The 14,776-nt window shown below is 44.2% G+C and overlaps 1 protein-coding gene across 1 annotated transcript in view; it reads left to right on the top strand.

The window, feature by feature from the left end:
- The window catches only part of COLEC12 (collectin subfamily member 12), a 206,298-nt gene extending 194,048 nt beyond the window's left edge, over window positions 1-12,250 (top strand). Inside the window, exons 8-9 of the mRNA XM_038747268.1 lie at window positions 8,473-8,618; window positions 11,837-12,250. Coding sequence (XP_038603196.1) covers window positions 8,473-8,618; window positions 11,837-11,856 — 166 coding nt within the window. The 3' untranslated portion in view covers window positions 11,857-12,250. The remainder of the gene's footprint in view (window positions 1-8,472; window positions 8,619-11,836) is intronic.
- Window positions 12,251-14,776: the final 2,526 nt, after the last annotated feature.

Below are 14,776 nucleotides of genomic sequence, written 5' to 3' on the forward strand. Positions count from 1 at the left end.
GAGTACAAGTCTGGGAGTCAGAGGTTCTGGGATCTAATCCTGGCTCTGCCTGGCTCTGGGACCTTGGGCAAGTCACTTAGTCTCTCTATGTCTCAGTTTACCCCGTTTGTAAAATGGGGTTTAAGACTGTGAACCCCAAGTGGAACAGGGACTTTGACCAACCCAATTCTCTTGTATCTACCCCAGTGCTTAGTACAGTGCCTGGTGCTCAGTAAGGGATTAACAAATACCATTAAAATAGGGTAAATTCCATTAAATCTATAGAAAAAATTAAGAAGTCAGTGTGCATTCTGGAATTGCCTTATAGTACCTTCCTCTGGAAAAATCATAATTAGAAATCATCCCTAATGTACCTAGAGAAGCAGCATTGCATAGTGAATAGAGAGCTGCTTGGAGAAGCAGCATGGCTCAGTGGAAAGAGCACGGTCTTTGGAGTCAGAGGTCATGGGTTCAAATCCCGGCTCCGCCAACTGTCAGCTGTGTGACTTTGGGCAAGTCTCTTGACTGCTCTGGGCCTCAGTTCACTCATCTGTAAAATGGGGATGAAGACTGTGAGCCCCCCGTGGGACAACCTGATCACCTTGTATCCCCCCAGCGCTTAGAACAGTGCTTTGCACATAGTAAGTGCTTAATAAATGCTATTATTATTATTAATAGAGCTAGGGGCCTAGAAGTCAGAAAGTCATGGATTCTAATTCCGTCTCTGCCACTTGTCTGCTATGTGGCCTTGGGCAAGTAACTTCACTTCTCTGTGCTCAGTTACCTCATTGGTAAAAGGGAAATGAGACCAGGAGCCCCATATGGGACAGGGACTGTGTCCAACCCAATTTGCTTGTATCCACCCCAGTGCTTAGTTCAATGCCTGGCACACAGTAAGTGCTTAATACCAAAGTTATTATTATTAATATTACTATTAATGGACATACACTCAGAACGGACAGGAGATGTGAATTATTTAGTCAACTTTCCATTCTCCGCTATCTCCATTCTCCACTCCATTATCCACTAAGCCATGCTGCTTCTCAAACGCAACTGAGTTTAAAGATGTCCATAAACTTGCCCTCGTGGAAGAAGCCTGGGAGTCAGAGGACCTGGGTTCTAGCTTTCCTGCCGTGTGACCTTGGGCAAGTCATTTAACTTCTCTGTGCCTCAGTTACCTCATCCGTAAAATGGGGATTAAGACTGTGAGCCCCTCGTGGGACACCTTGATCACCGTGTAACCTCTCCAGCGCTTAGAACAGTGCTTTGCACATAGTAAGCACTTAATAAATGCCATCATTGTTATTATTATTCTCCACATTAACATAGAGTAGAAACAATGTGCATAATATAAAAAGGAGAGGAATCTCCAAGACATGTTTGGGTGATAGGGAGAGGTGGTCAGTGGAGTCCAAGAATCAATTGATCAATCAATCAGTAGTATTTATTGAGCACTTACTGTGAGCAGAGCATCAGACTAAAAGCTAGAGAGAGTCACATTGGAGCTAGTAGACATGACCCCTGCCTTCAAGAAGCTTACAGTCTAGCGGAAGAGACAGACATTAAATAAATGAGAGGTAGGGGAGGCAACTTTTTTTTAATTGTATCACAGTCCTTATTTTAAAATCCTTATTTTACTGATGAAATAACTGAGGCACTGAGAAGTAAAGTGACTTGCCAAAGGTCACAAAGCAGACAGGTGGCTGAGCTGGGATTAGAATCCAGGTCCTTCTGACTCCCAAACCCAGGCTCTATCCACTAAGCCATGCTGCTTCTCAAACACAACTGAGTTTAAAGACGTCCATAAACTTGCCCTCGTGGAAAAAGCACAAGCCTGGGAGTCAGAGGACCTGGGTTTTAACCTCGCTTTGTCACTTGTGACCTTGGGCAAGTCATTTAACTTCTCTGTGCCTCATCTTCCTCATCTATGAAATGGGGTTCAATACGTGCTATCTCTCCTGATTTGACCTTGAGCCCTGGGTGGGACAGGGATTGTGTCTGTCTTGATTAAGTTTGATCTACCCTATGGCTTAGAACAGTGCTTGATAACACAGTAAGAGCTTAACAGACACCAAAATTTATCATAATTTTTGTTGGGAGAGGGGGCGGAGGAGAATTTCTAAGGGCTTAGAGGGTGAGAATTCAAATGCATAGGTGATGCAGTAATGAAAGAAATAGGCTGGGGAGGTGAGAAATTAGCCAGGGAAGGCTTCCTACAGGAAATGTACTTCAATTCCTCTACTCCCTTTCCCTTCTGCATCATTCATTCAATCATCATATTTATTGAGCGCTTACTGTGGGCAGAGCACTGTACTAAGCACTTGGGAAGTACAAGTCGACAAAGCATAGAGACGGTCCCTACCCTACAACGGGCTCCCAGTCTAGAAAGGGGAGACAGACAACAAAACAAAACATGTAGACAGGTGTCAAAATCGTCAGAACAAATAGAATTAAAGCTATATGCACATCATTAACAAAATAAATAGAATAGTAAATATGTGCAAGTAAAATAAATAGAGTAATAAATCTGTACAAAAATATGTACAGGTGCTGTGGGGAGGGGAAGGAGGTAGGGCAGGGGGATGGGGAGGAGGAGAGGAAAAAGGGGAAAAAAGAAAAAAAGAGGAAAATGCATCACCAAATTCATTTGGATCTGTACTTAATAACAATAATAATGGTAGTTGTTAAGCGACTTGCCCAAGGCCACACAGCAGACATGTGGTGGAGCCAGGATTAGAACCCAAGTTCTTCCAACTCCCAGGCCCATGCTTTATCCTCCAAGGCATGCTGCTATTATTCATCCCACCATCAGCTCAATAGCACTAATAATAATAATAATAATTATTCTGTATTTGTTAAGCACTTACTATGTGCCAAGCACTGTTCTAAGCACTGAGGGAGATACAAGGTAATCAGGTTGTCCCACGTGGAGCTCACAGTCTTAATCCCCATTTTACGGATGAGGTAACTGAGGCACAGAGATGTTGTGACTTGCCCAAAGTCACACAGCTGACGAGTGGCGGAGCGGGGATTAGAACCCACGATCTCCAAATCCCAAGCCACTAAGCTACGCTGCTTCTCTTAATCAGTAATTTATTTTGATGTCTGCCTCCCCCTGTAGACTGTAAACTCCTCATGAGCGCGAAACATGTCTACCGACTGTTGTATTAGACTCTCCCAAAGCGGTTGGTATAGTGCTCTGCGCACAGTAATTAAATATCATTAATTGATTGATTCAGAAAGGCTCTTAAAATGAGGTGAGTGGTGGTCTGATGGACATGAAGAGGGAGGGAGTAACTGTTATAAACTTTGAGGGTTCAGAAGGAATGATTTGTCTGTGAGTGTTTGTGTGTGTTGTGCAGTTTTATCTACCTACATCGATATGTGTTGTGTTTCTGGTTTTGAAGACAACACTGTTACTGTGCTACCGTCCCTATAGATAAGAGTTTCTGTAAAGATCACCAGATTAGCTGCAATTTGTTCTGCACCAGATACGTGTATAACTCACCTTCCGCATCACATCCCTAGCCAATTTTTTTTTTTTTTTGTGGCATCTGTTAAACCCTTTCTATGTGCCGGGGACTGTACTAAGCACAGGGGTAGATTCAAGCTAATCAGGTTGGACACCATCCATGTCCTACATGGGGCTCCCATTCTTCCCAATTTTGCATATGAGGTAGCAGGCACAGAAAGTTAAGTGATTTGTTCAAGGTCACACACCCTTCAAGTGAAGCAGCATGTCCTGGTGGATAGAGCAAGGGCCTGAGTGTCAGAAGGGCCTGGATTCTAAGCCCTGCTCTGCCACTTGTCTGCTGTGTGACCTTGGCCAAGTCACTTCATTTTTCTGTGTCTCAGTTACCTCATCTGTAAAATGGGAATTCAGATTGTGGGACATGGACTGTGTCCAACCTCATTAGCTTATATTTACCAGTGCCCGGCATGTCATAAGCACTTAACAAATACCATTTGAGATCTGAGACCTAGTGCTATAAACTGAAGTGGCACTTAAGGCTTTTGCTTTGACAGAATTTGGGCACCTCTTGATTTTCTTCCTCTCCCTCACTCCAGCCTCGCATCTCCTCCTGCCGTCAAGACATCTCTACTTGGATGTCCTCCCATCACCTCAAACTTAACATGTCCAAAACAGAGCTCCTTATCTTCCCACACAAACCCTGTCCTCCCCCTGACTTTCCAATCACTGTAGACGGCACCACAATCTTTCCTGTCTCACAAGTCAATAACCTTGGCTTTATCCTTGACTACTCTCTGTCTGAGAAGCAGCGTGGCTCAGTGGAAAGAGCCAGGGCTTGGGAGTCAGAGGCCATGGGTTCTAATCCCGGCTCCTCCACTTGTCAGCTGTGTGATTTTGGGCAAGTCACTTCACTTCTCTGGGCCTCAGTTACTGCATCTGGAAAATGAGGATTAAGACTGTGAGCCCCACGTGGGACAACTTGATTACTTTTTTTCTACCCCAGCGCTTAGAAAAGTGCTTGGCACATAGTAATCATTTAACAAATACTATCATTATTATTATTCAATCCACATATTCAATCCATCACCAAATCTTGCCAATCCCACATTCACAACAGTGCTAAAATCTGCCCTTTCCTCTCCATCTAAACTGCTACCACCTCAATACAATCACTCATCCTATCCTACTTGGATTACTGCATCAGCCTCCTTGCTGACCTCCCAGCCACCTGTCTCTCCCCACTCCAGTCCATATTTCACTCTGCCACTGGATCATTTTTCTACAAAAGCATTCAGGACATGACACCCCCCTCCTCAAAAAACTCCAGTGGTTGCCCATCTACCTCCATATCAAGCAAAAACTCCTCACCATTGACTTTAAAGCAGTCCATCATCTTGCCCCCTCCTACCTCACTTGGCTTCTCTCCTTCTACAACCCAGCCCACACACTTCACTCCTCTAGTGCCAACCTTCTCAATGTGCCTCGATCTCACCTGTCTCATCGCTGACCCCTCGCCTGCTCCCTGCCTCTCGTCTGGAACACCCTCCCTCCTCAAATCTGACAATTACTCTCCCCCCTTCAAAACCTTATTGAAGGCACATCTCCAAGAGGTCTCCCCAGAATGTCTCACTTTTCCTCTTCTTCCACTACCTTCTGCCATCACCCTGCCTTACTCTGTTAGCTCTTTCCTTCTCCCAGCTCCACAGCATATGTACATATCTGTCTCTCCCACTTCAATCTGTACTACATGCTACTGCCTGGATCATCTGTGTGCAGAAACGTTCTGGGCATATCAGTCCCCTCCTCAAAAATCTCCAGTGGCTACCAATCAACCTACGCATCAGGCAAAAACTCCTCACCCTGGGCTTCAAGGCTGTCCATCACCTCACCCCCTCCTACCTCTCCTCCCTTCTTTTCTTCTCCAGCCCAGCCCGCACCCTCTGCTCCTCTGCCGCCAACCTCCTCACTGGGCCTCGTTCTCGCCTGTCCTGACGTTGACCCGTCAGGCCCACGTCCTCCCCCTGGCCCGGAATGCCCTCCCTCCGCACATCGGCCAAGCTAGCTCTCGTCCTCCCTTCAAAGCCCTACTGAGAGCTCACCTCCTCCAGGAGGCCTTCCCACACTGAGCCCCCTCCTTCCTTTCCCCCTTCTCCCCCTCCCCATCCCCCCACCTTACCTCCTTCCCCTCCCCACAGCACCTGTATGTATGTTTGTACATATTTATTACTCTATTTATTTTACTTGTGCATATTTACTATTCTATTTATTTTATTTTGTTAATATGTTTTGTTTTGTTATCTGTCTCCCCCTTCTAGACTGTGAGCTTGCCGTTGGGTAGGGACCATCTCTATATGTTGCCAACTTGTACTTCCCGAGCGCTTAGTACAGTGCTCTGCACACAGTAAGCTCTCAATAAATACAATTGAATGAACGAATGAATACCTGTAATTTTATTTATTTTTATTGATGTCTGTTTCCCCTCCTTGAGACTGTAATCAATCAATCAATCGTATTTATTGAGCACTTACTGTGTGCAGAGCACTGTACTAAGTTCTTGGGAAGTACAAGTTGGCAACATATAGAGACAGTCCCTACCCAACAGTGGGCTCACAGTCTAAAAGAGTGGGCTCACAGTCTGAAAGACTGTAAGCTTGTGGGCAGCGAATGTCACTGTTTTTTGTTGTGTTGTACTTTCCCAAGTGCTTAGTACAGTGCTCTGCACACAGTAAATGCTCAAAAAATACGCTCTAAGGAATGAATGAATTCTGTTTTGACTTTGGGCAAGCCACTTAACTTCTCTGTGCCTCGGTTCCCTCATCCGTAAAATAGGGATTAAGACTGTGAGCCCCACGTGGGACAACCTGATTACCTTGTATCCCCCCCCAGTGCTTAGAACAGTGCTTGGCAGATAGTAAGTGCTTAACAAATGCCATCATCATCATCATTACCAAGGAAAGGATACTGGCTTCAACCACTGGATGTAAAAGTGGGTTTCCTTTAATCAAAAGGCATCTACCTGGAAGCTTGCAACTTGCAGAGAAGCAGCGTGGCTTAGTGGGTAGAACCCCGGCCTGGGAGTTGGAAGGTTCTGGGTTCCAATTCTGGCTCCATCACATGTCTGCTGTTTGACCTTGGGCAAATCTGTTCACTTCTCTGGGCCTCAGTTACCTCATCTGTCAAATGGGGATTAAGAGAGTGATCCCCAAGAGGGACAGGGACTTTGTCCAACCTGATTAACTTGTATCTACTCCAGCACTTAGAAGAGTGCTTGGCACATAGTAAACGCTTAACAAGGATCATAATTATTATTATTATTATCATTATTATTATTCCACACCCCCTGGGGTGTGCACTGGGGAAATTGCCTCTACTACCACACACTTGTGTATATATGTCGGCTTAATTTATTTTGACAGTACGATCAATATTTGCATGTTTGTCTTTTCCATTTCACGGTGGTAATAACAATAATTGTGGTATTTGTTAAGTGTTTATTACATGCCAAGCATTGTACTAAGCTCCAGGGTGGCTTAGTGGAAAGAGCATGGGCTTGGGAGTCAGAGGACGTGGGTTCTAAACCTGACTCCACCACGTGTCAGCTTTGTGACTTTGGGCATGTCACTTAAATTCTCTGTGCCTGTTACCTCATCTGTAAACTGGGGATTAAAGACCGTGAGCCCCACATGGGACAACCTGATAACCTTGTATCTACCCCAGCACTTAGAACAGTACTTGGCACATAATAAGCACTTATTATTATTATTAGATACAAGATAATCAGGTCCTGCATGGGGCTCCCAATGGAGAGAGAGCAGGTATTGGATCCCCATTTTGCAGATGAGGTAACGGAGACACGGAGAAGTTAAATGATTTGCCCAAGGTCACACAGCAGGTATTTGACAGAGCTGGGTTTTGAACACAGGTCTTCTGACTCCTGGGCCCGTGTTCTTTCAATCAATCAATCAATCAATCAATCAATCAATTGTATTTATTGAGTGCTTACTGTGTGCAGAGCACTGTAATAAGCGCTTGGGAAGTAGAAGTTGGCAACATATAGAGACAGTCCCTACCCAACAGTGGGCTTACAGTCTAAAAGGGGGAGACAGAGAACAAAACCAAACATAAATAAATAGAATAGAAATGTACAAGTAAAATAAATAAATAAATAAATAGAATAATAAATATGTACAGACATATATACATATATACAGGTGCTGTGGGGAAGGGAAGGAGGTAAGATGAGGGGGATGGAGAGGGGGATGAGGGGGAGAGGAAGGAAGGGGCTCAGTGTGGGAAGGCCTCCTGGAGGAGGTGAGCTCTCAGTAGGGCCTTGAAGGGAGGAAGAGAGCTAGCTTGGCGGATGGGCAGAGGGAGGGAGGGCATTCCAGGCCCGGGGGATGACGTGGGCCGGGGGTCGATGGCGGCCCTTCTTTCTAGTAGGGCCCAGCGCTTCCCTAGTATAAGCTCCTTGTGAATAGGGAATGTGCCTTTTTTTTTTTATTTTGTACTATCCAAGCTGTGCACCATGCCAAGTAGGTGCTCATTAAATGTTTCTGCTACTTCTACCACTACCATTTGCTTCTCTTCTCAATCAATTAATCAATCAATCATATTTATTGAGGGCTTACTGTGGGCAGAGCACTGTACCCTGTGCTTTGAAGAACACAATACAACAGAGTTGGTAGACACCTTCCCTACCCACAGTGAGCCTACAGTCTAGAGGAAGGTAATCAGCTTGTACACAGTCTGTGTCCCATATGGGGCTCACAGTCTTAATCCCCATTTTACAGATGAGGTAACTGAGGCACAGAGAAGTTAAGTGACTTGCCCAAAGTCACAAAGCAGGTAAGTAGCAGAACTGGGATTAGAACCCAGGCCCTCCAACTCTCAGGCCCGTGCTTTCTCCACTAGGTCATGACAAGAACACTTCCAGTTTTCTTTCCATTCCAGATATGTTTTCTTTTCCACTCCTGAATTTGGAGAGCTGTGCATGTAACCCCCAACTTTTCTTTTCTTGGAAGGAACTGGAAAAGCGGGCAGCCGGATAACTGGGGCCGAGGCCATGGGCCTGGGGAAGACTGTGCCGGATTAATCTACGCCGGCCTCTGGAATGACTTCCAGTGTGAGGACATTAACAACTTCATTTGCGAAAAAGATAGGGAGACAGGTAAGCTCTAGCTGTTGAGTTCGGTTGTTTTGACGTAATGCTAAGATGTTTTATCATTATTCTGGGTTGACATGATCATGTACTTATCCCAATCATTTAAATCGTTTCTGTCGTGTTGCAGAAGAAAACTGTGCAAAGACTCCTGTGTAGGTGGCTAGTGCCTAAGGGGGCCGCCGGCACAGCTACGGGACGGGCACATGATGTCAGTCTATCAGTCGATCCATCAGTGCTATTTATTGAGTGCTTATTATGTGCAGAGCACTGTACTAAGCACTTGGGAGAGTACAGTTCAACAGAATTAGTGGACCCATTCCCCGCCCGTAACGAGCTTACGGTCCAATCAACCAATCAATCAATCGTATTTATTGAGCACTTACTGTGTGCAGAGCACTGTACTAAGCGCTTGGGAAGTACAAGTTGGCAACATATAGAGACGGTCCCTACCAACAGTGGGCTCACAGTCTAAAGAGGGTCCAGAGGGGGAGACAGACGTTACCATGAATACGTCACGTGTATTATAATAATGATGGCATTTATTAAGCACTTAGTATGTGCAAAGCACTGTTCTAAGCGCTGGGGAGGTTACAAGGTGATCAGGTTGTCCCACGGGGGGCTCACAGTCTTAATCCCCATTTTACAGATGAGGTAACTGACACAGAGAAGTTAAGTGACTTGCCCAAAGTCACACAGCTGAGCTGCGATTTGAACCTGTGACCTCTGACTCCAAAGCCCGTGCTCTTTCCACTACGCCACACTCCTTGATTTAGTGACATCATACGCATCATTTTGCAGAGGCTCATCAGGGTCCATCTGAACCTGGAGGTTTTCTCCCGACCTTCCATTTGCCCCATCATCATCATCATCAATCGTATTTATTGAGCGCTTACTATGTGCAGAGCACTGTACTAAGCACTTGGGAAGTACAAATTGGCAACATATAGAGACAGTTCCTACCCAACAGTGGGATCACAGTCTAAAAGAGTGGGCTCACAATCTAAAAGAGTCATAGCTTTTGGCCCTCCCCCTCCCAGCCCAGGTCCCTCTGGAATACAGATCCATTTCCTGCCTGTGAAACTCAGTGTCAGGGGCCAAGGGGAAGGGAGGTAAACTCCTTGAGGGCAGGCATCGTGTCTATTTACTTTTTTTTTTGAATAGCATCACTTATCTGTTAACTTATCTGTTAGCTTCACTTCTCTGGGCCTCAGTTCCCTCATCTGGAAAATGGGGATTAAGACTGCGAGCCCCTCTTTGGGACAGCCTGATCACCTTGTAACCTCCCCAGTGCTTAGAACAGTGCTTTGCACATAGTAAGCGCTTAATAAATGTCATCATTATTATTATTATTATTATTATTATTAACTTCTCTATGCCTCAGTTCCCTCATCTGTAAAATGGGGATTAAGACTGTGAGCCCCCCTTTGGGACAGCCTGATCACCTTGTAAGCTCTCCAGTGCTTAGAACAGTGCTTTGCACATAGTAAGCGCTTAATAAATGCCATAATTATTATTATTATTATTAAGTGTTTACTATGTGCCAGGCACTGTACTAAGCACTGGGCTAGATACAAGGTCATCAGTTTGGACACAGACCATGTCCCACATGATGCTCACAGTCTTAAGAAGTGAAATGACTTGCCCAAGGTCACGAAACAGACAAGGGGCAGAGCCGGGACTAGAACCCAGGTCCTTCTGACTCCCAAGCCTGTGCTCTATCCACTAGGCAACAATGTTTCTCTATTGTGCTCTCTAAAGCACTTAGTACACCGCGTTGCACTGAATAGGTGAACAATAAATATAAATGATTGAGTGATTGGACACTGAAAAGTAAAGGACATAAAGGTGCCCAGTGTCAAATCTGCACCGGATAAGAGACAGGCCAGCTGAAGAGGGGATCTCATCTCCTAGGGTTCTTGCAACAATCAGTCAATCAATCAATCGTATTTTTGAGCACTTACTGTGTGCAGAGCACTGTACTAAGCGCTTGGGAAGTACAAAGTGCCCTCAGGGGAAAAAAACAACTGCCAGATTATCTCTCTGGCCCTCATCACATCTTTATGGACTCTCACACACCTTTAGCTTAAACTCTCCTCCCAACTGAACATGTTCCATATGTCCTGGAGGTTTTTTTGCGGGTCACAACTCACTTAAAAGAATGTAAGCTTTATTGTGGATGTGGGCTAAGTTTGGCAAACGGGGAAAGGAAGGGTGAGCTATATGGGAATGAGTATTATCTTTTAAGCACTTAGTACAGTGCTCTGCACACAGTAAGTGCTCAGTAAATATGATTGAATGAATGAACGCAGACACGCTCTGGACATGCCACTCCCCTCCTCAAAAATCTCCAGTGGCTGCCTGTGAACCTACGAATCAAGAGAAAACTTCTCACTCTCGGCTTCAAGGCTGTCCATCACCTCGCCTCCTCCTAAATCACCTCCCTTCTCTCCCTCTAAACCCCAGCCCGCACCCTACGCTCCTCTGCCACAAACCTCCTCACTGTACCTCGTTCTTGCCTGTCCCATTTGTTCTGACGATTTTGACACCTGTCTACATGTTTTGTTTTGTTGTCTGTCTCCCCCTTCTCGACTGTGAGCCTGTTTTTGGGTAGGGACCGGCTCTATATGTTGCCGACTTGTACTTCCCAAGCGCTTAGTACAGTGCTCTGCACATAGTAAGTGCTTAATAAATGCCATTATTATTATTATTAAACTAATCACTCAATAAATACGATTGAATGAATGAATGAATGAATCAATCAATCGTATTTATTGAGTGCTTACTGTGTGCAGAGCACTGTACTAAGCGCTTGGGAAGTACAAGTTGGCAACATACAGAGACAGTCCCTACCCAACAGTGGGCTCACAGCGTTTACTTTGAAAAGGGCTCAAACATTTAATATTACTTTTCCCTGAAAAGTAAGAACACTTCTAGTTGGTCTCAGATTTCCCAAGCATTATCATTCAGTGTGTCGCTTGGACCCAGAAATTAACCCTAATCAAATTATTTCCATTAACCTCATTCATTCATTCATTCAATTGTATTTATTGAGCACTTACTGTGTGCAGAGCACTGTACTAAGCATTTGGGAAATACAAGTCGGCAACATATAGAGACATATATAACATTCAAAATGCAAATATAACATATATAGCATTCAAAATTCAGCATTCATATATAACATTGAAAATTAAAACATGGGTCTTTCTTTTGCTTTCCTTTAGCCCAGTTTTCTGTGTTGTAATAGCTGTGAAATACAGACAAGCACAAGTCCTGGAGGTTCCCGAAAGCAGATACTTTTTGCTGATTGGATCACCTTCCCATCACATTGAGAAAGAAAGCACTGAACATTTGTTCCAAGGAAAATTTGACAGCGAATCTCTCTGACCTTCCACCATTGTCAATGACTTGTGACCTTTTCCTGTTCTCAGAGCCTGCGATTGGAGAGTGCAGATGGACTGGACCAAATACACTTTTCTCTATGAGTAACTGCACAAGTATGCAAGGTCTAACTTCAGAAATATGGAATATTTCAGTCTTATTCAAATGGCTGGCTACTCAGCTCTAGGAAAAGCTTATCCACCTACTGTTTAAACAGTACACTTCATTTGCTAAAATCCCAAATGTAGGAAAATTATTCAGATATACTTATATAAATATATATATATAGTCCATCTCTTACTGATAATATGGAATATACTTTTAAGAGCTTTTAAAACTTCATATTTTTGTACAAAATATTTGCTTTTTACAATTTTTTTCTCTTTTGTATTTGTCATTTTACCAATATAGTACTTGGAGCCAAAGAAAACAGTAATGGTACTAATCACAACTCATAGAGTTTCTTGTCAGGTTTAGGTCTGCCCAGTGGTAGGAAATGTCTTTCAATTAAAAAATATATATATATACATAATATGTATGTAAGTATATGTACATGTATACACATATGTATATATATGTATGTATACATAAATAACATATATATGTGTGTCATTCTCCAAGGAAGTTGCTCAAGTGAAATACCTTTGCTGATTTTGTCAGTGATGGTTCTGGGATTTTGTGCAGGTCTGAGTTTGAGAGGAAAAAGCTGGGAAATAGGAGGAGGAGGAGGAGAAGGAAGAGCAGGAGAGCAAGGAAGATGCAATGGAGGAGGAGGAGGAGAGAGAGGAAAAAGAGCGGGAAGGAGAGGAGGAGGAGGCTCAGTCTGAAATAGCCACCCAGGGCCCAACAGTAGCCAAGGACAGCTGGGTGCATCATGGACTGGGTTCAGAGGTGGCAACTATGTGCCATTTTCCCTTTCTCCTACTTTCATTTGGGGGAGAGAGGGGAAAGTTGACTGGAAAAAGACTAGGCCTGAATCGCTGGCTCTGTGAATGCCCAGGTGGTATTTGCAAGGGCAGGAAAGGTGTGCTTTCCCAGGACCAGAGTTCTCAGGGGAGTTGAGAGATTGACTCAAACCAAAGTGTCACTTAGGGAGACAGAAATAAAACCCAGGCTTCCCAGAAGGAGATTTTATAGCTGGATTCCCCACATGTGGTGACGGAGCCCAGGTTTTCCAAAACACCAGGCCAAACAGAAGGCCCTAATCCCCTGACTCCTTTCTACCCTATCCTCTCCCCACTCTTGGATCCCTAAGGGATGGTGTGTGTCGAAACTGGCATCAGATGGAGCTCAAGAAAGCAATCCCCACTTCCAGAGCCCCTTCTCTCCTGCTCCCAAGGAGCTGGCTCGGCAGTGTGCTGCTGTCTATACAATTTTTAAAGAATAAACTAATAATTCAACTTAAAACCCCTGGAAATCTTGTGGTTTGTGTTCACCTTGGCATCTCCTTCTTCATCCCTGACACCTGCCAGCCCTGACTGGATGTCTTCTGGAACCGATTCCAGCTTGGATTAGCTGAGAGGATTGCATTCGCCCACCCCAGCTCGGCTGGCGGACATAGGGCTCCCGGACCAGGGTTTTCCAAGTTTTCCGCTGTGTTTTGCTCTGCAGTGCAGTCTATTAAAAGTTGAAGCCTTTTCAACTCAATAACTTCCCAAGCTGAATTCCACCTGCCTCCAAACATTTTTCCTCATTTTTTTTTTTTTACCGTCAGTTATGGTTGTCTAGTGAGGTTATTTTACGGAAAACTAACCGTGGAACTCATGATGCATAAATCAGAAAGGAAAAGCAGTTAGGAAGGCTATCCATCTCTCAGGCACTATTTTTCTTAAAAGCAGAAAATGTCCCAGTTTTACTCTGGGAGCGAAGGATGATTTTAATTGTGTGTCTGAATGAAAACAGATAGTCTGGGACATGATAATAGTCAATGGACACGAAATAGCCAACAGCAGCATGACCAGGGTTTTAGTCACACTGAGTGGAGTTAATTTGAGCAGAAATGAGAAAAATCTTCAGATTCCTGGCCTGTCACTTGCTGAGAGAAGAGGAAATGAGCTCCATGAGGGGACGCCTGAGAGAACGTCAGTCAGTCGGTTAATCATATTTATTGAGCGATTACCGTGTGCTGAGCACTGTACTTGGAGAATACCATACAAAGCAGAAAATGTCCCAGTTGTACTCTGGGAGCAAAGAATGATTTTAACTTCTCGGTTAACTTTTCGGTGCCTCTTTTACCTCATCTGTAAAATGGGGATTAAGACTGTGAGCCCCAAGTGGGACAACCCGATCACCTTGTAAGCTCCCCAGTGCTTAGAACAGTGCTTTGCACATAGTAAGTGCTTAATAAGTGCCATTATTATTATTATTATTATATAACAATATAGCAGACCTATTCCCTACCCACAGCAAGCTTACAGTCCAGAAGGGAAGAATGGAAACAAAGAATGGAAGCATGATTTATTGAAACCATCCCTATCTCCTCTGTGATCCACAGTCTTGTCTAGTCTCTCCATTGGGAGCATTTAGAGTTTAAGCTAAAATGGGCAGCAAGCAGTGGCTGCTCCCTCGGGGTGGAAATTTCTAACGAAACAGAGGAATGTATAAATCACAGCGGGGCTTCGTAGAAAGGGAAGTCTTTATTACTTATTCTTGACATATGGATTTTTAGATTTTAAAAGTAGGTCATTTAGCAAATATATTTTTTTAATTCAGGTTGAAATTTGTTGAATTTGGAGGCTATTTGAGTTTGTAATTTTATGATTCCACTGCACTATTTGGTACCT

The sequence above is a fragment of the Tachyglossus aculeatus genome, chromosome 5 (genome assembly GCF_015852505.1).
Source record: "Tachyglossus aculeatus isolate mTacAcu1 chromosome 5, mTacAcu1.pri, whole genome shotgun sequence".
NCBI lineage: Eukaryota > Metazoa > Chordata > Mammalia > Monotremata > Tachyglossidae > Tachyglossus > Tachyglossus aculeatus.